Source organism: Balaenoptera acutorostrata, chromosome 3 (genome assembly GCF_949987535.1).
Source record: "Balaenoptera acutorostrata chromosome 3, mBalAcu1.1, whole genome shotgun sequence".
In the NCBI taxonomy this organism is placed as follows: Eukaryota; Metazoa; Chordata; class Mammalia; order Artiodactyla; family Balaenopteridae; genus Balaenoptera; species Balaenoptera acutorostrata.
This window is the reverse complement of record NC_080066.1, coordinates 139,642,604-139,667,752: the sequence shown is the minus strand read 5'-3', so window position 1 is coordinate 139,667,752 and position 25,149 is coordinate 139,642,604. Positions and strand designations below refer to the sequence as shown.

Genomic DNA, 25,149 nt, shown 5'->3' with positions numbered 1-25,149 from the left:
CTTCACTTTACAGAATGGATGAAACAGGCACAGAGAGGTGAAGTCACCCAGCTGGTGAGTAGGAAAGCCAGGATTCAAATGCAGCAATACTTTGATTTTATGCGTGCCATGATGAGAAAAGGATTAGGAAACACTGATCTATACCAGTGTGCTACAGCTGCCTCGTCAAATGGGTGGAGGACCGAGAAAGGTTGATTGGATATTTTGGAGCTCAGGAGTGACCAAGGATAAAGCAATATCAGTATCAAGGTGGGGAAAATGAAGTAGAGAATAAAGAAATGGTGGCAGTAAAAGTAAAGAGAAAAATAGGATGATAGAAAGCACAGCAGTGTTAACTGAATGAATTTTTTCAAGATGGAGAAGACCTTGGAGAGTTTAAAACAGATTAAAGAAGTGGATTTCAAGATCATCCACAAAAGGATCACAATATAAAATATAAGATGCCTAGAAAGATTAAATAGATAATCATGAAGATAAAGTAGTTCATGATTCAACCAACTGTGGATTGAAAATATTTTAAAAAAAGAATTCTGGAAAGTTCCAAAAAGCAAAACTTGAATTTGCCCTGCTTCCACAACTATTTACATAGAATTTACATTGTACTTACAACTATTTACATAGCATTTACATTGTATTAGGTATTATAAGTAATCTAGAGGTGATTTAAAGTATACAGAAGGATGTGCATAGGTTATATGCCAATAGTATGCCATTTCATATAAGGGACTTGAGCATCCTTGGATTTTGGTATTTGTGGGAGGTCCTGGAACCAATCCCCCTCGGATACTGAGGGATTGTACTTTCCATGATAGCACTAAGCTTTTTGTGAAACAGTATAAGTTTGCTATAACATGAATGAAAGCATTGAGAATCAAACCACGCTTAATCAGTGGCAGAGCTTTATTCATTAGGAAGAAAGCATTATTCTGAATGACATTTTATGCTACCTTGCTCGTTTCACTGTCTTTGAATCCTTTTTCAAGTATGTGTAGCAGATGCTTTTTCTTCACTGTAACTTCAGGATCAAAAACATAAAAAAGGCATTCCAGCATCTGTCGACAGCTCCTTAAGAATAATTAAGACAAAAAAAGTTTTAGAATTGATTTCAGAAAAGCCTAGCTGTAGATAAGTTGACCATATGCCTTGCCCAGGATATTTCCCATTTACGCTGGATGTTCCAGTGTCATTATTAAACTTCCACTCCTCCTCAGTCTCAAAAAGAGCTCCAATGTGGATAAACTATGAGGTCATACTAGTCAAGGAAGATGCATGAAAAGGAACTATTTACTGACAAGGATATTTTCAATATTGTAAACTTTTAAAACAGAAAGACTTTTTTTTACAAAATAAAATCAGACTGTTGTAAAAATGTTCCTTATGGAAGTTAACTTCTTACTCTGAATCATGCATATCTTCATTGTCCAAAAACTTTTGGAATTTCTCTTCAAATTTTAGTCTCAGAATACGGTTGTTAACCTTGATGACACGTTTTACTTTCACTCCTGTAATACCATATGTTCTGAAGTCCCATGTACAAAAACGTGATAGAATTAATTCATAGCAGGAATTAAACCTATATGGAATTACAAAATATATGCAAAGAAAAGAGATTTTCCTTAAAATGTTGAGAACACAAAGTTACATATGAAAAAAGTAATAGCTAATATTTTATGTTTTTTTGCTAAAGATAAATGGTCATATAGTATAGCTCTGATTTGGTTCTTATTCAATCAGTAAAAGAGGCGCTAAACTTTGAAACGTAAAATAATAGTTCTTTTATTAATTATTATGTATTTGTTCTGACTAAAAGATATGGAGCAATCCTCCTTTATTGAAACACTTCCTTTTTTGGCTTCAGTGAAACTACATGCTTCTGGCTTTCATCTTACTGGCTGCTCTTTCATGTTTTTCTTTGCTGCTTCTCTTTCCTCTGACAGACTTCTAAATGTTGGATTGCCCCAGGAATCAGTCTTTGGCTCTCCTCTTGTTTCCATAAACTCTATCCCTAGGTGATTTCACCTGGTCCTTTGGGGATACATATTTTAAATATATTATTTATATATATATATATATATATATATATATATATATATATATAAGTACATATACATATATATTTATTATACTAGTAAATTCCAACATTTTATTTTCAGGCTTTACCCTTACCCCACTTAGCTGGATATACCCACACTTGAACATCCAACTACCTGCTTGCTATGTTCACTTGTATATGTAATAGGCCTCTCAAATTTAACTCACCTGCCTTTAAACCTGCTCCTCCTGAGTGTTTTCCATCTCAGGATATGGCAACATCACCTAACTGGTAGCTTAGGTTAAAATCCCAGGAATAAACATTGCCTCCTCTCTTCCTCACCAATATCCGAGTCTTCAGCAAGTCTGCTTGACTCTACATCTAAAATACATCCTGAATAGGACCCTATTTAATCATTACCACTGCTATTTTCCTAGTTAAAATCACCATCATCTCTTAGTTGGGCTATTGCAATAACTTCATAACTAGGGATATAGAAGTGAAAGAGGCAGGGTCCCTGCTCTCATGGACCCTATCTTCCAAGGGAGTTGGACAAAAAAATAAACAAGACATAAAAAAAAATCTAAACTGGTAAGTGCTCTGAAGAAAGAGAGGCTGGGGGGTAAGGAATGGAGCAGGGGATACTTAAGACAGGTCTTGGGTAAGACCGTTCAAAGAAGATATTTGAGCTAAGAATTGAAGGAGAAGTAGGGGCCTGCTGTGTGAAGATCTCAGGAAAATATACACAATGCTCATTTGCTCTCTGCTGCCCTTACCTGGCCATGATCAAAGTAATAATTCTGGCCCTGTCTTAAAGTAGCACAGAATTTAGGTTAATTTGAAATTCAAGGGGGGGGGGTCAACTGTATGGTGACAGATGGAAACTAAATATTTGGTGGTGAGCATGCTGTAATGTATACAAAAGTAGAAGTATAATGTACACATGAAACATATAATGTTATAAACCAATGTTACCTTAATGAAAAAAAAGTAAAAATAAAAAATAAATTTGAAAAAAATGGATCAGTTTGAAAAGGAAGTTAAGTGCTCCTATATGGGGTACATCTGCCTTTGAATGAGATGACTGGTCCTCACTGGGATAATCAACCAGGGCCTGAGCATGGGTGTGGGCTAAGATCACAAAGGTAAGCTTCCTGATGGGTTGTCTCTTCCTAAGACTAACATCTGAGCTCCTAATTTAGAGCATTCCGCCTTTCTCACTAGTGAAGACTGAACCAGTACAGCTAGGAACTGCCCAGTTACTCTTCCCCCAGAGTTGAAAAGTGAGCTGCCCAAACCAAACTAATCCCAGAGGAGCTCGCAGTCTGGTACAGGAGACAGATAGAAATAGTGCTGCAATCCAGCAGAATGCTGCTAACTAGTTCAGAGGTCCGGCTAAACAACCAGATCATCACGTGCAGTGGGAAACCTACAGTGTCATATACAGAGGGATCATTTCCTGGGTGCGCCTAAATTAGTCCAAGTCACCCCTAAACAACATGTCCTGGAACCACTGAAACTCATTATTACTTGCACTCTAATTATTATTATTATCATTATTATTGTGCTCTGATAGAAACTAGTGCTATAGGCATTTTATGTAGATAAGGTTTTTGTTACAAAGTAACAAAAGGGTAATCGAGAATTGCCCTTGAGAGTAATCAAGAATAGATGGAAGTGATGAATGGACAGTTCCCAGCTTCTAGCCTGGTCTCCCAGGAATGCAAGAACCAGGAATGGTACAGGAAACTCCAAGTAGTATGATCCTTTCATAGAGCTTTTCTTTGGGAATTAAGCAGCTGATCCTTTCCTTATATGGAATTCCTAGAGCCCTGGAGATACGGAACTCTGGTGCTGAGAGGACAAGGGCTCTGTGCTATCTGGGGTCACAGTAGTAAAGCAATTCATTCAATCACCTGGCCACACCATGGATGAGAAAACATCATTCAGAGGCTGCAATACTGCTGGAGGAGGGAGAACAGACCTATGCTGATAGAGAAGTACTGAGACTTACAATATTATCAGTATGTCATGGAGGATGATAAGTTCTCACACCATTGTTGAATATGTGCTACATGCAACTGGGGAGCATGTCATTACTGGTCTTTATACATATAATGTATAATCTTTATACATATAATGTATAATGTATACGGATATAATGTATATCTGTATACATTACTGATGTATACACATTTTAGTCTGAACCTGAAATAATGACTCTCTAGGACTTTGTATAAAATAATATTGAAATCTGCTACACCTTTCTTTCAAAGAGTCTGATAGATTTAAGGGCAAAATTCAAACTACCCAGCCCAGCCTGCAAGACCCTTAATGATCAGGCCCTTGTCATGTGGAACTACTGAGTTCTCCGAACATATTATACTATTTCCACACCCTTTCACATGCTGTTTCCTCTGCCTGCAAAGTCCTTCCTCTAATTCTTCGTATAGTTAACTTCTATCGGTCCTTCAAAACTCAGATCAAAGCATCTGCCTCAAGTGTCCCCACTTCCAGAATACTTTCTCTAACTCGCCACTCTGCTTTGATCTTCACACAGCTGCCCGCTCCTACATTCTCCATGTGTACAATCATCCCAGAACTTATTACTGTTTCATTACCATAGTCTTCTACACCAGATTGTAGGCTTGATTAGAGAGGGAACTATATCTTATTTGACTTTGATCACTAGCACCTAGCATAGAATGTGACTTATGGTAGAAGCTCAGTGGATGAATGCTGAGCAAGTGAACAAAGCAGAAAAGACTCAAAGATTAAAAAGATGCAGTCTCTATCTTTACCGAGTTTATAAACCAATAAAGTGAAAAAGTAATAGGACAAGTACAAGCAAAATTATAATAGAGTATAAGATAGGAGAGATAAAACTCAGTGCTATGAAGATTCAAAAAGAAGAAGAAATGACTATAGCTGATGGAGATGACAAGAAAATTCCTCACAAAGGAATGGCTTTTGATGTCATCCTTGAAGATAAAGTAAGTTTTGACAGGCAATGATAGAGCCAGGGCCTGGAATGCGAGGCATTCTGGGTGAAGGAAGTAGAACAAAGAAAACCACTTATGTGATGGTGTACCAGGTATATTCCAAGAGCAGTGAGGCATGCACAGTTCAGCTGACTCTGAAAGGGTTTGAAAAGGGGTTAGGGTAGTTTGGAGACTATACAGTGAAGGACATTGAATGTCAGGGTCAAGAGTTAGAATGTAATTTGGAAGATAACAGGTTGCTACAGGAGGCTTTTGTTTTGTTTTTAACAGAGTGCTCTTGGCATAGGAAGGGACCGGCTATATGTAGCAATAGTCTAAGAGGAAGGTCATGACGGCCCGTGTGCAGGAGATTTTGGTTACAAAGAAGGAGAGAACGAATGCGAGAGACATTATGGAGAGAACCTGTGCGTCTTAGGCTGATTGGATATGGAGATTGAGAAAGAGAATGGAGTCAAGAATGGCTTCAGTGTTTGTTGTGCCTCTATGACTAAGAGGATGGTAGTGCTACAAACAGGAATGGAGGAGTCAGAAGGAAGGGGTGGTTTGTGGGCAGGAAGAGGAAAACAAAAGCAAAAAGATTAAGAACTAAATATTTTCACATCACCTTGTCTAATCCTAACCGTAACCTTTTGTGATAGTTTTTTATTTTCTCATTTTACAGATGACATTCAGATGAGTTAAATAACCGTTTTAAGACTATGCAGATAGAGTTTGAACCTAGGCTTTCTGACTCTAACCCCACTGTCTATTTTTTACTTTACAGCTGAGTTCCCTTTTAAATGTATTGAATTTGCCTTGCCAGTTGGAATGTCTAGAAATGTCTAATAGGTAGAAATTCAGGACTGGAGTAAAGGAGAGAGATTGTAACTTTAAGTAATTTTTGAAAGTGCAGGAGTAGAAGAGACTGTCAAGGGAGAGTGTAACAAGAAAATAGGAAATGTCTAACTACAAAAAAAAAAAAGAGAGAGAGAGGTGAAGTTACACGGAAGGAATGGCTAACAGCAACAAGATCTGCAGAGGTTAGGAGAGTGAGGGCCCCTCATGTCACCGGGTGCCCTCACTCATTCAGTAAGAGCTGAATGTGTGAGCATCCACAGTGGTGATATACACGTTGACTAAGATATTCAGTTATACAGAGAGATGCCTACAAACGTTCATTAATATACAAATGATGCACCCATTTAGCAAATGTAGAATGCACATGGTTTTAAATGGCTGGAGCTTAATAAAATCTATTAAAATCACTTCAAAATCCTAAACAAGCATTTAATAAATACTGTTAACTGACTTGCTGACTTAAACCATATCAAAAACAAATATAAAACAGTATAAAACAAAAAGTCTGAGTTTCTGTAGCTACCTAAAACAGTACAGCATGAAATGTTTATATATAAAAAGTTAGATTAATTACTGAAAGTTATTTTATAGACAAGAGTGAACCTACTAAGTGAGTATGTATATATTGATATGGAGATTTCAATTAGTAGTTATCTATTGAGTTATGAATCCAGCCAGCCCTATGCTAGATGTAATGACTTATAAGGCACATCCTATCTGTCCCCAAGGAGCTCACAGAGTCACTTATATATTGTTTTGTGGTACTTTGAAGTTATTTCTTTAAATTGTAAATGCCATGTATCTATAACCAGGTTAAAAAAGCTTCTCAAGCACAAGGACAGCATCTTTGATGCTTTGGATCCCCATCTGATAAATGTTAATAAATGTTGTCTAATATCAATAGATAACTCAGTTGGCAATACAGAGGTAAATAATATGATCTATAATGAAAACGCTGTAGTGGCAACAATCTACTCAACAGGCAAGTCTCTGTAAAATCAGGACTTTTTAAACTGAAAAATAAAGCTCTTCAATTTCATAAAAGAAATGAAGCTAAAAAATATTCAACGATATACAATTAGAAATCTGCAATGCTCTTTTACTATAAACATAGGCTTTTCTGATAGAAAACCTTTATGTTTTAGTTCTAGCTCTACTCCAGTACTTTTTATTTAAATGCTAAATATTGGCCTTAAAAATATTAAAGAAAAGTCAGTGTTTAAATTATAAAATGACTAGATATGTACCACACAGAGCAATTTAAAGCACTTTGTTATTTCCCAATATACGTAAAAGATCAGAGCTAAGGTAGCCAAGCTTGTAGTATGCTAAAAGTAACAAACAGTCCTTGAAATTTTGCCAACATGTATTTGATTTTCTCCTTAAAATGGATCAAGGTTATTTTTATTAAAACCAAGTAAACAATTATTAATGCTTATTAAAATCCACCAAAGCTATCTAAATTACTATCAGGCTGACACGGTTACCTAAATGGCTTTTTAGTTATTTTGCTTTTACATATTTTTTTCACTAATGTACTTGTTTTATAAAGAGCCTACTTTGCGATAAGTTAAAAAGAAACAAATAATAAAAAACAATTCTGTTTAGGGTGAGTGAATACAAATGAAAGACTGAAGAATTACGCATACATCCTGCAGAGAGACACCATTCAATTCTTACACTTGAAAAATCAAGGCCTCTACTTGTTTACATGGGAACTGGGATGAATACCTTTTATATCTTTGTATATAAAAATCAAATATTGTGGTTAAGTAACAGTGATAACTGTTGGGCAAATGGATCTACTGATACAAAAGAAAGTATTTTAAAAGATGCCTTTGTCCCTTGGGCAGAGCGTCTTAGACTTTTCCACCAAAGTACCCCCAAGGCCCTTCAGAAGATTTACTCACAGAGGTGAGTTAGAGCCACATCTAATAGAATCAGAGGGCTTGGCTTAAAGTAATGGATAACAGTCACACATTTTTCTTTCTAAAAGGTTATTGTAAGTTTTGCATTTTACTTCACAAAAATCAGTGTTTGTTTCAACACTGACTGTGAGTAAAACCATCCTCTGGGGTGATATATCAAGTCCATTCTATAGCTTTACATGGTTCCTTGTTCACGGGCTTCTCAATTTTGAGAAAGTGACTGCAGAAATATGAAAGTTATGATATTTTTGTGCCAAGACTCTCTTTTTTTAGGATCATTTTTTTGGTTGTACCATCTAGTTGAAGCAACACAACCACTTCCTTGTGTCTACCAGTAGGCCTTGATTCTGAAGTGTGGATGCCTTTTTCCTGTTTCCATTTTGGGTGGCTTTCGCCATTTTTGTCCAAATGGGCTTTTCACCCGAATTCCTGGTTTTCAAGTGTCTGCCTTGTTTTAACTCATAAAGTCTATGTGCACCCTGACTCTATCTAGCTCTAGACAACTGGTTTCACTTTGATCATGGACCCCCAGGAAATTTACTAGGCAGTCTCCTCCAGTGTTTGCAACTTGCTGTTGCCAATCCTGCTTTGCCACTCCTTCCCTATTCTAGCTTCTCACCCAGTATTCAGAATCCAGGGCTATATTCAGTCCATAAATAAACCGTATAAACATACATAAAATTAATTCTTGACCATAAGCTTTTCTAAATTATATTCTGCTCTTGGGCTAAGGGAAATTAAGTAAAGAGCAGAGAAATACTATTAGGATGTTTTCAGGTTAGCTCATGGCAATAGTATAAACAGAGAAATGTATATATGGTAAAGTAGGTAACTGCCAATTTTCAGTGGATGAATACTCAATATGGAAAGTGTTTTGAAATGGGACATTTTAAGATTTTTATAAGTTGATATTTTGGTTGATGATCCTAAGCACTTAAAATTAGTTTTAAAGCTATAACTAAATATCAAAAGATTTACCAGTCATCAGATCGAGTGCCTTCTTCAAAGTGGATGTTTCCCACAGTCTCCAACTCAATTAACAAAAATGGGATTAATAAAGTATGACTTTTCTTCTTTTGTTTGACTTCAATACGATAAATTCCTTCAATTCTATTTAAGAAAAAAATAAAGCTATTAAAATGTTCTAAAAATCACAACATTAAAATTCATGATAGTTTCTTCTAAGCTGATGTTAAAATATAAGGCTTTCATCAATGGATAAAGAAAGCTTGGTGCTAACAGTTAAACCAAGTAAAAGACAGTCTGTTTTTGGCAATTAAAATCACCTCAAATTTTGTTAACCTCAGAGTAAGTGAAGGTTAGAAGACTCTCCTGGCTCCACCATTTATGATTCTCAGATCTTAGACAAGTCACAACATTTTTCTGCTGCAATTTCTCAGAAAATGACAAGATTGATAGTACCTACACCTGAATAGGCTTTTTTGAGGATTATAGGCAAAATATATGTAAAGCTCTTAGCCAAGAGCTTGGCACAGAGTAAGAACTCAATAAATATTAGTTATTATTTTGTTAGTATTTATTATTACAGGGCAAACTAACTTATCCACTTAGTGCCTTAGTAAATTAAAAAAAACATTCACAGTACTTACTAAGTCTTCTTGCTTTATGTTTCTAGTTGATACTCAACCTGAGTTTCTTTCTACATGATTCCAGACAACTTTTGTATGTGTTTTCTGCACCAGTAGCAGCTAACGTTAAAAAAACTAATGTTTTTAATTTGCAGATACTAGAGTCATGATGTGACAAGAAGCCACTCAGGGGAAGTCCAGTGTTCCTAGTAAAGTATTGCTTCTGTAAAAAACTATATGCTAACTTTGAACCAATGATGCCTACCTCTACTAAGAACTGGACTGGAAAAACATGTCGTGTTTTACTTCATACTGTAATTCTTTCCATTCCTGAAGGAGAGAATTGAGCTCAACCAGTGGCCCAGAACATTCTTTTCCCTCATGTTTCAAATTTGAACAACTAGATAATTCATTAAACATACTCATCTAGTTTTTTGTTCCAGAATGTTACCCTTTCATTCAAGGCATTTAGTTTGGTCACTATCTTCTGTTGAAGACTTGGTTCTTCTGTGACAGTTTCACAGTTCTTTGATTTTTCAAGCTCAGTTACTTTATTGTTACTGGATCTATCATTGTGCCCTTTGCCAGATCCTCTGAGTTCAGTCAGTTCCCGTTCCAACTGTTGAAATCAATGTGCCAGAGAGCAAAATCGTTTAGTGGAATCTATTAAATATTTAGTTAACTTAAATTAACAAAGTAGCAATCTAGATAATAAATAAGCCAAACTTCATAAAAACATGGCAAGCATGTGATTATAACTTTAGTACAAGTTCGGTCAACCAATTTCTCTTGACCAAGTGAAAGCCAATATTAAATACTTCAAACATGGCAGTTCTCTCAATTGAAAATAAGAAAAGCAAAGAAATAAATTTTAAAATATTATTGATGAGTTAGCTTCTAATAAAGCCAAAGTAAAATGATAAGAAATGCTGGTTTTGGAACAAAGAGAATAAACTTGAAATAATGTGACTTTCATCACTCCTACTTTTCAATTTTTCAACTACTTAGGTATTCTGGGAAACAACATATAAATACACACAAGCATGGATATAGGGGTGCACATTTTTCTCTTTGCCTCAGTCTCCTATACGGCTCAGCACAGCAATGTCTTTATTTAAAATTTTGATATTTGGGATTTTTTCTTGCTGTTCGTAATGGACTTTTTTTGCATTCATTTGTATTTTTAAAAAATATTATAATAGGGACTTCCCTGGTGATGCACTGGTTAAGACTCCACGCTCCCAATGCAGGGGGCCTGGGTTCGATCCCTGGTCAGGGAACTAGATCACACATGCATGCCGCAACTAAGAGTTCACATGCCACAACTAAGGAGCCCACATGCCGCAACTAAGACCAGCACAACCAAATAAATTTAAATAAATAAATAAATATTTTAAAATATATATTATAATAAAGTATATGATTTATCTTAATTATGGAGGTTTTAGACCTTCCCTTAAACTTTGGGCCCAGGGTGAGTGCCTCATTTGCCTTACCCTAACCCCAGCATCGTAGAATGGATTTCAAGATAAATTGTACTGTACACAGAGAAGTGCATACAAATAGAAATTTGTTAAGTATCTATACTCCCTTCTCTATAATGGCTATATACAGCTGTTAAAAAAATGAATTAAGCGTATTTTATAAAAATACCTATAGTTTATATAATCTATAGCTATTATTTTTCACATATTAATACATCCATCTGCACATGAAAATGGCAGATATAAAATGATTTCCATATACTGGTTCGCCTGTGATTTTTTATTCAAATAAATAAATTATGTTAATGTTTTAACTTTAAGAATACCTTTCTGATTATCATATGAATTTAAACCTGTTCATTTGAGAAAGAGTACTAAATATATTTTAAAAACTTGATTTTTAATGGCTACATACCATTCAATCTTAAGAATGAGTAATTCTGCCTCTCTTTTTAAACATTTAGGTAGTTTCCAATTTTTTGTTGTTATTAATAGTACAGTGATGAATATTCTCATATAAATATTTATCCAAATCTTTAAATAGAGTGCTAGAAGTAGATTTACTGGGTCAAAGGCTATGAGCATTTTTAGGCTGTTAATAATATATATGACCCAATTACACTCTCATCAGTGGTGTAATAGTGTCACACCCATCTTCACCAGGCAGGCTATGACAAATTTATAGGTGAAAATGGTTGCTTGTTGTCTTATTTCATATTTGGAAATTAATAATCAGGTTGAGGTCCTCTTTCCAATGTTTATTAGTCTTTATTTCTTCTTTTGTAAAATGATAGTTTATGGAATTTGCTTAATTTTTCTATTTGGATATATACTTTTTTGTCTTCTTTAAAATTTTTAAATTTATTTATTTTTGGTGGCATTGGGTCTTCGTTGGTGCGCGTGGGCTTTCTCTAGTTGCGGTGAGTGGGGGCTACTCTTTGTTGTGGTGCACAGGCTTCTCATTACAGTGGCTTCTCTTGTTGCAGAGCACAGGCTGTAGGCGTGTGGGCTTCAGAGTTGTGGCAGGCGGGCTCAGTAGTTGTGGCTCGCGGGTCCTAGAGCACAGGCTCAGTAGTTGTGGCACGTGGGCTTAGTTGCTCCGTGGCATGTGGGATCTTCCCAGACCAGGGATTGAATCCGTGTCCCCTGCATTGGCAGGCAGATTCTTAACCACTGTGCCACCAGGGAAGTCCCTACCTTTTTGTCTTGTTTTATTTATGAGTACTTTTATACTAAGGATATTATGTTTGTCCTTCATGTTTGTTGAAAACAATTTTTCAGACTGTCGTTTATTGTTTATTTTCATTAATGATGCTTTTTAGTACAAAAGCATTTTACTTTTTTTTTTTCAATCAAATCTAAATTCTGTTCCCTGTGATATCTAGTATTTTTCTTATTTGTCAGGCTGAGATCAGTTAAATATATTAATCTGTATATTCTTCTGCTTTTTTATGTTTTCATTTTTACATTTTCTTTTTTCCCCACTGTATTTACTTTTAGTAAAGTATAAACTAAGGATCCAAGTCCCCTATTCCCAAGTAGTTTGACTATTTTTGTAACACCATTTTTTGAATAAACCATTATTTTCTTATACCTTTTTTTTTTAATACAATAAGTTCTTATATATACAAAGTTCTGTTTTGAGGTAAGTAATCCTTCATTTTTCAGAGTCTACTTTTAGTAAAGGAAATCCAATTTATTCTAAATAAAAAAGCACATATAACTACTAAAGCACAAACTATTAAAGTATACAACATGATGGGAACTTTATAACAAGCTATACTTTAATAGTATACAACATACAATAGTAAAGGAGTATTTTAGCATTTTAGACAAGAAAATGAATTTTGAGCACAGCCTGCTGGTATCTAATTAAAATGTAGTGAAATAAGTCTAACAGATCTCTATAACTCACTGAATCATACTGAATTACACAGCATTTTAAAAATTTTATAAATTAATATGCCTATACCTTTTTTAAATTGCAGATTTCTAAGCACAGAATGAAGCTTAGTTAAGTACCTAGAATCAAAACATTTTCAGGGCAAACTTACTTGAAACTTAGCATTAATTTAAAAAGGTATGTATATGTATAAATGTATACATACATATAAAATTTAAAAGCTAATAGTATCTTATCTGCCAGTTTTCTTAAGACAAGGCTATTGAAATTTTACAATATTAAATCTTACATTTTTTTTCAAAAAGCTGAATAATTTTATTCGTTCTTCTGGCAACTTCTGTAATTTACATTTTCGATCATTCAGTTTTTCAAGGTCTTCATTAAGATGCCTCTGAACAGTTTTTATACGCATATTGTAATACATTATTTTTTTCATTGCTGTGGTCTAAAAGTGAGAAAAAAGGTTAGCTGAAACAAAAAACATTATAGGTAATTATTAGTGGTATTATATGAGTGTGGTATGTTCTATATAATTATTTTTAAGTTTTACATGCTCAGTTACTAATAATGATATTAGTTGAAATGATAATGGCTACACAGAATTCTCTATTTAAATTTAATAAGCAGGGCTTCCCTGGTGGCGCAGTGGTTGAGAATCTGCCTGCTAATGCAGGGGACACGGGTTCGAGCCCTGGTCTGGGAAGATCCCACATGCCACGGAGCAGCTGGGCCCGTGAGCCACAACTACTGAGCCTGCGCGTCTGGAGCCTGTGCCCCGCAACGGGAGGGGCCGCGATAGTGAGAGGCCCGCGCACCGCGATGAAGAGCGGTCCCTGCACCGCGATGAAGAGTGGCCCCCACTTGCCGTAACTAGAGAAAGCCCTCGCACGAACCGAAGACCCAACACAGCCAAAAATAAAGAAATAAATAAATAAAGTAGCTATAAAATTAAAAAAAAAAAAAAAGAAATAGTAATTAAAAAAAAAAAATTTAATAAGCAAAACATAAAATTTCAAAGGTGTTCTTTGTGTATAATATTTTAAGTGTGAGGCATATTTACATTTACTTTCAATGACAACATAAAGAGACTATAGAAAGAGCTCAATTTACAAAATAGTGTCATTTAGCTAATGCGGCAGTACTACTAAAGCTAACATATTATTTCTATTTGATTAATTTAGAGAAAAAATAAATTTAAAAGAATAAAAGCAAATGTAACATTATTCAATTCATTTTTTAAATGCATGGCTAAGAAATAGGATTTCATGGGTTTTTTTCCCCCAAATCTATAAAAGAATGCTCTAAATGAACTTGTTTTAGATTGAGCAAATTACTAAATTGTCAATCTAATCCAGTTATCTTGAATTCCTTAATATCAATGGATCATGCAGTTACTAATGTTTATCATGATAAATTGATTAAATCCACCATTAAGAAATATACCAGGTAAATGGTGCTCATGAGTTATATTAGTCAAAAAGAACTAGCTGAGAAGAAAATAAACAAATCAGGTGCATATTACAATGTGACCTAGTTTTAACTGTTTACCTGAATTAATGAAGGCATTTCTTTTTATCGGGAAATATGTACCTCAAGTAAGTTGGAAGGCTTGTACACTGTTGTGTGATTTATTTAGTAGAGAGTGGATAGTCAGGATCCCAACAGAACTATTTGGCATAACAGAGAGAATGGAAACAAATATATGGCTTGATGAACAGACAAAAGAATTCCCTCTCTACACATATTATGAAATTCTGAAACTGAAATCACTAAATTCTTCTGCAAAAAATCAGGCATTCATAACATAGAAGAGTTAAGGGAAAAAAGCCTGTTTTAGGGTGATGATTAGCAGATAAAAATTGCTGATCAAGAAGAGCTTGTTTCTCAGGTTCAACTGAGTAGAAAAAACTGTAACTAAGGAAATGGCAGATGGTGTTTCTTGATTTTTTTTTTTTTTTGCCTACAAGTGGCAAGTAAAGTCAGAACTTACCTACCCAAGTGACACACTTCCCCATCCACAACATTCCCTTGGTGATTCATCCAGTCCTCAGCTTGGTATCATCCTTCTGCTTTCAATTCCCGTATCTTTATCTCCAATCCAGGCAACTCTCTTAAATAACAGACTCATATATCCATCTTGGATATTCAAAAGATTGTTCAAACTTTATATGCTTAACATTAAGCTGTGATTCTTCCTTCTAAATGTACTCCTCCCATACTCTTCCTCATCTCATCAAATAGCAACTCCTTCCCTCCTTCATTCAGTTGCTTGGGTTAGTTGCTTGGAATTATTCTCTACTTTTTCCTCTACACTTCAAATTCAATGTATCAGCAAATCCAGATGGGTTCTACCTTCTAACTACTGCTACAATTACTTTTGATTACTTTTTACTACCCCCTCTACAGTGTCCTGTATCAAACCATCAGCATCTCTTATCCAAGTTTCTGGAATCTAACTGGTCTCTCTGCTTTCACCTTTTCCTTTCATCCTCTATTCTTAATTCATTAACCAAAAGGATCCCTTTAAAACATAAGTCATCTTGTTTCCTCCTCCTCTCAAAATTTTCCAGTGGCCTCATATCACTCAAAGGAAAAGCCAAAGTCCTTACAACATTCTTCAGTCTCACGTGATCTGCCCCCCACCACTCCTGTATTCATCTCTTACTTCTTTCTTTCCTCTTTGCTTACTCAACTTCAGCCATACTAGCCTCCTTCTTGTGTTTAAAATATGAGGCATGCTCCTGCTCAAGGTCTTCGTACTTGCTGATCCCTGAAAAACTTGCTCCCTTATTTCCTTCAGGTCTCTGCTCAAATGTTGCCTTAGTAAATCCTTTCCCAACAGTTCTATATAAAAGAGCCTACAGCCCTTCCTCTGCCCCTACCAACAATCTTGTTTCCTTCACCCTTATTTCATTTTTCTCCATAGCATTTATAACCATCTGACATACTAGTTTTTCACTCATTTAGCTGCTTACTGTCTGTCTTCTCTCACTAAATGTAAACTCCAAGGAAGCAGGGTTTTTTTTTTCTGTTTTGGTCATTCTATTTCTAGTGCCTCGAATGTAATAGGCATTAAATATTTGTTAGATAAATTAATCAGCCAAGTAATTTAGTGAAGCACATTCACCCTGCTCACCTTTTCAGAAAGTGTGTGATGAAAAACTACAGAGATGATAATGGAAATTTCAAAAATATGGTTGTCACTGCAAAGTTTTTTCATTATTTTTGACTTTAACATTGTTAGAGAAGACATTCCTCCCTGACCCTCCAATGACTCTGAACATCTGCTGGTAGACAATAACTCTAGCCTTTTGCTCAATATTACAAGACAGCTCACTTCTTAGATTGGGATGGGAGAGAGGATAATCTCAGTTTTGAAAAGAGAGGAGACAATGGAACTTGAGAATAAATCCTCAGGCTACCAAGAGAAGAGATACAAGATAAATGGATAAAGACATTCTTTATCTATGTTGAGATGATGGATGAGCCACAAGGAAAGGATGGGAGGGCTTCATGTGGGCACATTCTAGACACTCATAAACTATTTATTGAATGGTTAACTGAATAAACAAATGGGACTCAATGGACTAGAAGGAGAGGTAGAAATATAACGTGGGAAGAATATTAAAAAACATGGTAAATTCCTATGAACTCTACTCTCAAATTATAAAGCCTTTCATACCATGGCATAGTAATCCCTTTACTGGGAGATTCACCATCAGTGACAGCCCAGGAAGAGCCCTTTTCAAGATTTTGGAGAACTTCAAGATTTTGGCAGTGTGGGTAGATTCACTTATACTTACAGAGAACCCCAAACCATCTTTAATTAGATTAAAATCTACCTAATCCTGGCATACTACCATCAACCATGGGTATCTTCTAATTTTGATATATAATACTCCAAATGAGAGGAGGTTACTTGTTTCATTTCTACTTTATTTAGGCTTTATTAATTTTTGTATATATAGCATTCGTTTAATTATTCTTAACACTGATCATTTTTCAGATTTCCTTCAAGTTTGATGTAAGTTTAAATGTTTTTCTATTATTTTACCTTCCAATACTGTCATCAAAATTGAGATTCTAGTACTAATGTTATTATTTGTATGCATCTATGTGAAATATCCAGCTCACTGGGCAAAAGTAGAATTGGTGACAACACTGACAAGATAATACTACCTACCACATGTTGACACAGCCAGAAAGAAGCAGTTAATTAAACATAAGACATAGACACCTGATTAGGTATGCACTTACATCTGCCAGTTCCTTGATTTGCTTTGCTGACACATCAAACGTGTCAAGTCTTTGAAGGCAAGGCAAATGATATAACACATGTGTGGAATAATTACACAGCAGACAAACTGGATTGGTTTTATACTGAGGATCATTGAGACATAAATCCTTTAAGCGACACAGCCTGGTTAAGTTAGTGAGGTCCTAAAACAACAGCAACAATAATGGTCAATTGATTAATTGCAAATCTCCATTTCTAAAGGAGGCATTTGAGCTCTTAAGATCACCCATAATTTAATGTAATGCATTCCAATTATGTGCTTTAATATGTTAAAGTTATTTAGATGCATAAAGTGTTATTCTCTATTGAAAGAGATGCTAAATACATGAAAAATGGATCAACAATAATTAAACAGCAGACTTTATATAACTATACATTTTAAATATAAAATGACAGAGAGTATTTACTAAATCATGTATTCCACATGAAACCTTGAAGCCCATTTATTCCTTAAGACACCATTCCCTCTCTGCACAACCCCTTTGCTAACAAGTGCCCCAGGAGTAACAAGGATGTAGGTCTCCTACCTCCTTCACCATACTCGCCACACTGACCACCCAGGAACACAGCTCGCTATTTTCCTCAGCCTCCAGGTCTGCTCTTCTCACCAAAGTCTATGGCACCTATGTTTTAATATAATTAACACTGAACTCCTGATTTTTAGGGTTTTTTGGTTTGAGGTTTTTTTTGTTGTTGGTGGTGGTGTTGTTTGTTTCTATAAATGCCCTTTCTGCCTATTAAGGGCAACTGAAAGCTAGCTTTCTCCTGAGGGTATTTTCCTCACAGCCTCTGGAGGGGTAGGGGTTGACAATGCACTTCCAGACCAATGTGATTCCTTAACATCTTTTATCTTGACGTTTAAGTCACTGTTTACACCTTCCTTTATTTGGCATCTGGCCCTTGCTTAACTCTTCAGTCTTGTCTCTTCTATTTAAACCCTGACATTTTATGTTTTAGCCATACTGAACAACTTGAAGTTTCAGAATGTCCCAGACCCTTTAGACATTCACTCATACTTCTGCCTTTGAATGGACTGAACTTCACCCCAATTTTACCTTTTAATCTGTCAAGACTCAACCTAGGTATCATCTTCTTTGAGAGCCTTGTTTCATCCCCCAGGCTTGGGGTAGATGCTCCTCCTATGAACTCTCTTAGCCACTGGGCTTACCTTTGTTATAGAATTTATCACACCCTACTGTCAATTATCCACAAGTCTATAAGCCAAGGGTCTGTATGGGCTTTGGCCCTCAGTCCACAAGCTAAGAATGGTGATTGCATTCTTAAAGTGTTGGGAAAAAATAAAGAAGAATGTGTGGCAGAGGCTATATATGGTCCACAAAGCCTGAAATATTTTCTTTCCGGCCTTTTATAGAAAAAGTTTGCCAATTCCTGAGATAAACTCTTTGAGAACAGGGTTTGTGTCCTGTTAACACTGCATTCCCAGCACTCAGCATTTAGAACACAGCAGGCACTAAATAAATAATGTGAATTGAGTTGAATGCTTATTACTTTCTACCAACCTCTAAGACACCCTCACATCTTTCTCAATAATAGTATTACTAGGGTGGTGCCTGGGGTAGGAACGTACTATGGTAGAGTTGGACTTGAATGCAATGCTAGTCAGGAGACTCAGAATCAGAATTAAAGGAAATCCAAAGCAAGGACCAGGAGACACTAATTTAGAAGATAAAGTATCAATACAAATGGAATCGGGAAGCAAGTAGTGAAATCAGGCTGCTAGAATTAAGAGTAAGACAGGGTGACGTGGATAATGTATGTCCAAACTCTCTCTGGACAAGTGAGAACTTGGCTTACCGGCTGGACCTAAGGCTATGGCTAGGCCCATGGCATGAGTGGGACTAACTAAGCAGGGTGACTCTAAAAAGGAGATTTCTGAATAGAGTTGTGCAGAGAATTATTTGGTCAAATTCTGCAGGGCAAGGAAGGTAAACCATTGACTATGCTGAAGAGTAAAGATACTGTTTGATTTCTGGGTGGCTGTGTTGCATTTGACCATCAGTCTGGGCTATGGTGGGTATGAACTTTGAAGTCTTAAGCAGGAATCCTCCACCTACACTCAGAAGTTAGATGACACTGGAGTCTATGAAAGCACATCTCACTTTCACCAGGATAGTATCTTTTTAGGGTGACTGGAAAGGTTAGACATAAAAATTCAGAATAATAATATTTCAGGAATATTCCTAATATGTGAATAATAAAAGTTGCTGTGAGTCATGTTCAATGTTTTTATGAGAAGAAGCCATAATTATTGTAGAGAGCCTTTTTAATTTTACGCCATACAATGAATCTTCACAATAATCCTATTTTTATCCCCGTTCTTTTGATGAGGAGATTGAAATAGGTTAACGTAATTAAAGTGATAGTAATAATAATAAAATAGCATATCTATTGAGTGCTTACTGTGTTTAGTCATTATTCTAGGAGCTTTATATTATTATTTCACTTCAACTTCATGTTACCATTGTATTATGCTGCCTTTAGTTTGTGGCAGGGCTATAAGTGACAGATCTTTCTGCCTGTGCAGCCTCTGCTCTTTACCACAAGGCTGCCATGGCTGGCCAGGGTGAGATAAACTTCCATATGGCTTCTTGGCAGGGTGATACCTTATCCTCCCAGACTTCTGCACTTATCTTCTTCAGCCTCAACTCATGATTCTCTCCCTCATTCCGTTCCAGGCACAGAGGATTTCTAGTTTTCTATATTTGCCACACTCTTTCCACCACTTAGGTCCTTCACACCTTTGCTTGGAATGCTCTTTCCCTAGGTAACTCCTGCTTATGTCTCATTTGTTAGCTTAAACATTACCTCCCACCGCATTCTGAATTTATCTTTCATAGCTCCCTCTGATCTCTGCTGCTGCTGTTACTCAAATAACATTGATTTCTTACCTCCACACCTTTTTGCATATTGTTCTTCTCATCTTGGAATGCCTACTTCCCACTGCGTTGTAGAAAATCCTCCCTACAATGCCTGTTGAAATTCTGTCAACCCTTCAATGTTCATATCAGATATTTCCTCTTGAATTTGACCAATAAAATTAAATTTTATTGAAATTTCTTTTTAAGGTGTTTATAACATTCTGCCTCATTCTATAGATTTTTGGTGTCTTATATTCTTCTCTGAGTAAAAGAATGCCTACTTTAATATTGATCAATTCAAAATTATTTCTATAGCTAATTTGCTCACCTATCGTCTAGAGGAAGTGTTTGAAAATGTAACTTCAGTCTGACACTGTCAAAATCATGAATGCCATATGTTTTCACCCACATTATATACCGTAAACATTGTCTTCTTATTTGTTTTTTCTCTCTCATTTATGTGCTTGACAAATGGTTATTGAGATTCATTACAAGTCAAGTACTGCTTTAAGTATTGTGGATATAGCAGTGAACAAAACAAGCCAAATTCCTGTACTCATGGAGCTTGTATTCTAGTAATGGTTGTGGGTAGGTGCCAATAGGAAAAATAAAACAGGGAAAAAGTAATGGAATGCTTCTGGTTGAGGAGGGTAGTAGGGGTCATTGCTATTTTACTTAAATTAGGCAGGAAAGGTGTCACTAAGAACATAACATTTGAATAATATCCAGAAAGAAATGAGATGAGCCACGAAGATATACGGGGGAAGAATACTCAAGCAAGTGCAAAGGCCCTAAGGTGAATGTGTCCTAGATATATTTAAGGAACAGTGAGGAGACCAGAGTGGCTAGAATGATGAAAACAAAGGGGAGAGTGGTAGAAGCTGTGGTCAGAGAGACAGTGGGGAGACTAGATTATATAGAGTCTGGTGGGCCATTGTAAGAACTGACTTTTACTCTGAAAGAGATGAGAAGCCAAGGGAGGATTTTGAGCAGAAGTGATTTGATCTGACATATTTTTAAAGGAGTGGGCGTCTATGTGGAGAGCAGACTGAGTGCAGTGAAAGGGTAAACACAGGGAGAACTGTTAGAAGGCTTTTTTTTTTTTTTCCAATAATGCAGGAAAGAGATGATGGTGTCTTCAACCAGGCTGATAGTGATGCAGGTGGTAAAAAATGGTCAGACTTTGGATATATTCTGAAGGTAGAGCCAACAGAATTTGCTGATGGACTGGATATGGGGTATGAATGAATAAGAGGAGTAAAAAGTAACTCAAGGATTTTGGCTTAAGTTATTAGAAGCATTGAGATGACATTTAGAGAAATGGAGAAGGCTGCAGGAGACGAAGGTTCAGTAGAGGGGAAATCAGTTTGAGTTAGGATAGGAGATGTCTATCATTTTGGGTAGTTATTAGGGAAAGTAGAGATACCAATTTAGGAGTGATAAGTAGATAAAGGTATTTAAAGTTATAAGATGATTAGATTAGAGAATGAATGCAGATAGAAATGAGAAAAGATCTTGGACTAACTTGGGGCAATCCATTTTTTAGACACTAGGAGAGGATGAAAAACCAGAAAACCAAAGAGGTGTAGCCAGAAAGATGGGAGAAAAACTAAGAGAAAGTGGTATCCTAAGAGCCAAGGAAATAGTTATTTGTTTGGTTTTAATAGTGTCAGATCGTTAGGGCCAATTTAATCAGGTGACTCTCAAATTTCTGGGAGTACTGGGTAGTCCAAAACAAATTACTCTTTAAGTGGGGACTATTTAGTCCATTTTCTGTAAAAAGATGGTTCATGATCCAGGTTGATAAATAAAATAAATTATTCCACTTAAACATACCTTGAAAGAACATATTTGGTTACCAGAAAGGTTTAATCTTTCTAGTTGTTCATTGGGATCAAGACATCGACCTTTAATTAAAAAAAACAAGATGAGAAAAAAGTTAAATTTCTCATTTTACCTCCTGTTCATATCTTGTCATATTTCTGAGTTGTATATGACCATCTTTTCTTGCATATAAATGAGACTAACAGTAACGCTGTATAATTAGTAACCACTGATCAATGGGTAGTATTTTCACATCCTGTAATTATAGATTTAGAAATGCTTTTCAAAGATATTATAAGACTGTACTTTTCATATTGACAAAAAATTATTGTAACATTATCTCATATTCCAAATGAAACTGTACATACCAATGCTGCTTATTAGATTTCCAGCAAGGTTGAGATCACTTAAATTCTTCAAAGTTCGCAAGCCCTAAAATTTTAGACAATATATAATTTAGAAGAAATCATTAAAATCTATGTTTATAAATCATCTGAGCAATCTGGTTAGTTCTCCAGGTGTTCCAAGCACCAGGTGCTGTTTACTTTACAAGCTTAGAAGTAAGTGGGTGCCTCAGTGAAGTCTACTTTGTTCTCTGGAACCTGGAAAGAATTTTTGAAGGAGAAGGGAACAGGGAAGGAAGTAGAGAGGAAAAGAGGAGGAGGAGTAGCAAAAAGAACACATCACACAGAGTGTGTTTAAAATCTTAGGCAAGTTATATACAAAACTTCTCTAAACCTCCTTTTTTTTTTTAACCTTCAGAGAAGAAATAACACCTTACCTCCCAGACATGGTGGGAGGAGTAAAGAAAATGATGCATACGAAGTTCTCTATATGTTACAATATGCTACATACACATTAGTTCTTCTTAACTAATTAAACTAGTCATGAATATTTCTTGGACATTGTGGTTAAACTCTACAGGAGTTGACTTTAAATATGAATCACTGAAATTATCTTACCTCAATATTTTTAATTGCATTGTGGTTCAGCCAAAGAACCTCCAATCTGGATAATTTCTCTAAATTTTCTATTTTAGAAATTTTATTAAAATATAAGTACAGTTTTTCTAAATTTCTACATTCTTGAATACCTTCAATTTTCTGTTAAAAAAAAAAAGAGGAGCCTGAATAGTGTTAACTTGTGTTTTTCTATTAATCCTTCAATAAAGTAGATTTTAAGTAACTTTTCCTTAAAAATCACATTTTCAGAATAGATTGCAAAATCAACACCCAGCAAAATGAACTAAAATATAAAAAATCATACAATCCCTCCGCCTAAATACTATTTTCAATTTTCATATTCTTTTTTTATCAACTTGACACCTATTTTTATATGGTTATAATCATAACCATATACACTTTGCAATATTGCTTTTCAATATAGATGTTATAATTTTCACACAACCAATAGGGTCAAAGTAAACCAATGTCACTACAAAGCAGTACTGAGTATTATTTGATCTGATTTGATTACTAAAAAGTAGAATGTGTCTATGTTTTGGCTCTTTATTTCTATTTTCTCCTTTGTATAAATCTATTTTTATATTTTGCCCATTTATCTGTTTTTGTTTTGTTTTACTGGGCAAAGGGTTTAACTGCAATTCATCATGTATGAATCTATCTGTTTTGATCCATGCCTCAAGCATATACTTCAATGAATTATTTTTCCAAAGCCAAAGAACTTAGCATAACCTTCATGTAAGGTTACGTTTAGACTTACCTCTATGTAGCATTCGGCAATCCAAAGTTCTTTAAGCCGTAAACAAGTTTCTAGTCCTGAAATTTCTTTTATATCTTGAGCAACAATTGTGAGACTTGTTAAATTAGGAAATAATGATAATCCGACTATACAAGGATACCCTGAGAAAAACATTTCCAGTTTTGAAGTATCTGATCCTTCTTGTCCAATCATCTCATAAGATAAACCATTGCATAAACACTGTTTTCAAAAAAGAAATTGGATTATTACCTGTTTAAGATAATAAAAAATTATTTTTGCCATTAGAAATTATAAACTGTCAGTTTCACTGATGTCAGTTTTCACTCACAAGAAGAAAAGTTGTGTCATATATATGATTTTTCTCTACTTCCAAAGATCATGGTGTAGAAGAAATCTCTAGATAAGCTCCAGAAAGGAGTGTAGAAATGTTCCATTTAATATTCTTACAAATGTAGTTGAAAAGAAACCTGGCTTTGACTCACCAGTTCTTTAATTATGTCTTCTTGGTTTAGGTTTTCACATTCAATCATCTTCCATTAAAAATAAAGGTTAAAATAATATATCTGTTAAGGAAAAGGAAAAGTTGAAATAAGTACTAGAGTCATGCCGTATCATTTAAAGGAACCTTAAAGTTACTTGGGTGGAATTACTCACCTGTGGCTTGACATTTTCCAACAGTACATTACCAAGTATGTCTGGACCCCAAGACAGTCCATTCCATCTCTGAAGTTTTCTCTTAGACAGTTATTTTTTATTCTGAATTTAATTCTGTCTCTCCATAACTCCTCCCCATTCACTGTCATTTTACCTCCTGGGTTCAAATAAAACAAGCATAATTTTTCTTTCACACTATGACCCTTTAATACTTGAAGAACATAGTCATCTCTCAGCTATACCTTCACCTTGCCCTCAGTTCATGTCTTTTAGTTCTCTCACTAGAAAGAGCCCTGGTTTTCTCCCTTGAACCAGTTCCAGTTCATTCATCCTATTATACTACGGTGTTTCAAACTGAATACAGTTCTCTAAGTGTAGTTAGCAAAGAAAAGAATCTTCAGGGCTTAGTGACATACCATAGGCATGGTAATAAATGTTTATTAAAATGAATTAGTCAACTTCCTCACTTTAGATGGTATGAACTACTAAATACCTAAGTAGCTTCAATAAAGTTTAACCTAATTTTTCATAATTTTTAATATATTCATTATATTATTCCAGACATATACTATTTAAAAAATATAGGAATCCTGGTTTTAATATGAGGACATGACAAAGCAAGATGTAGAAACTGTATTTATTTGTTTATTGTGATTCTACCTTTTACGATAATAACTCCTCCACAGATATGTGTGTACATACATGTGTGTATAGACATAGAATAGAGATATGTATGTGTGTTTATGATTATGTATGCATAAGGAGAAAATATGTAAAGATACATACTAAGTTGTTAACATGAGTTACCTTGGATATAGGTGAAAGCTGGTGTGGTTATAATAGGCATGAGAGGTTGGATGGAGATGGATCTAGGTAAAAAGGAAAAAAAAACCCTACACTTTAAAAAAAACATGTTTAGTATTGTATAATATGAATATATAACCATTTACTTATTCATTCTACCATTAGTAGACGTTTGGACTGTCTCCAGTTTGCAG

At 35.3% G+C, this 25,149-nt stretch overlaps 1 protein-coding gene and 1 long non-coding RNA gene across 4 annotated transcripts in view; one reads left to right on the top strand and one right to left on the bottom strand.

Annotated features, from left to right (window-relative positions):
* LOC103002810 (uncharacterized) overlaps positions 1–25,149 on the top strand; it is a 125,602-nt gene that overhangs the window by 93,926 nt on the left and 6,527 nt on the right. For 2 of the 3 annotated variants that reach the window (XR_009007779.1, XR_009007777.1), the window contains exon 4: positions 14–54. The exons of the other annotated variant lie outside the window; for it this stretch is intronic. This is a non-coding gene — a long non-coding RNA (uncharacterized LOC103002810). The remainder of the gene's footprint in view (positions 1–13; positions 55–25,149) is intronic. 3 annotated transcript variants of the gene reach the window in all.
* LRRC9 (leucine rich repeat containing 9) overlaps positions 1–25,149 on the bottom strand; it is a 95,495-nt gene that overhangs the window by 64,755 nt on the left and 5,591 nt on the right. The window contains exons 2-12 of the mRNA XM_028169228.2: positions 23,980–24,060; positions 23,498–23,716; positions 22,738–22,878; positions 22,144–22,207; positions 21,788–21,858; positions 17,033–17,215; positions 13,065–13,220; positions 9,811–10,007; positions 8,778–8,909; positions 1,397–1,573; positions 948–1,065 (exon numbers count right to left, since the gene is read on the bottom strand). Of these exons, the coding sequence (XP_028025029.2) occupies positions 948–1,065; positions 1,397–1,573; positions 8,778–8,909; positions 9,811–10,007; positions 13,065–13,220; positions 17,033–17,215; positions 21,788–21,858; positions 22,144–22,207; positions 22,738–22,878; positions 23,498–23,716; positions 23,980–24,027 (1,506 nt within the window). The 5' untranslated portion in view covers positions 24,028–24,060. The remainder of the gene's footprint in view (positions 1–947; positions 1,066–1,396; positions 1,574–8,777; positions 8,910–9,810; positions 10,008–13,064; positions 13,221–17,032; positions 17,216–21,787; positions 21,859–22,143; positions 22,208–22,737; positions 22,879–23,497; positions 23,717–23,979; positions 24,061–25,149) is intronic.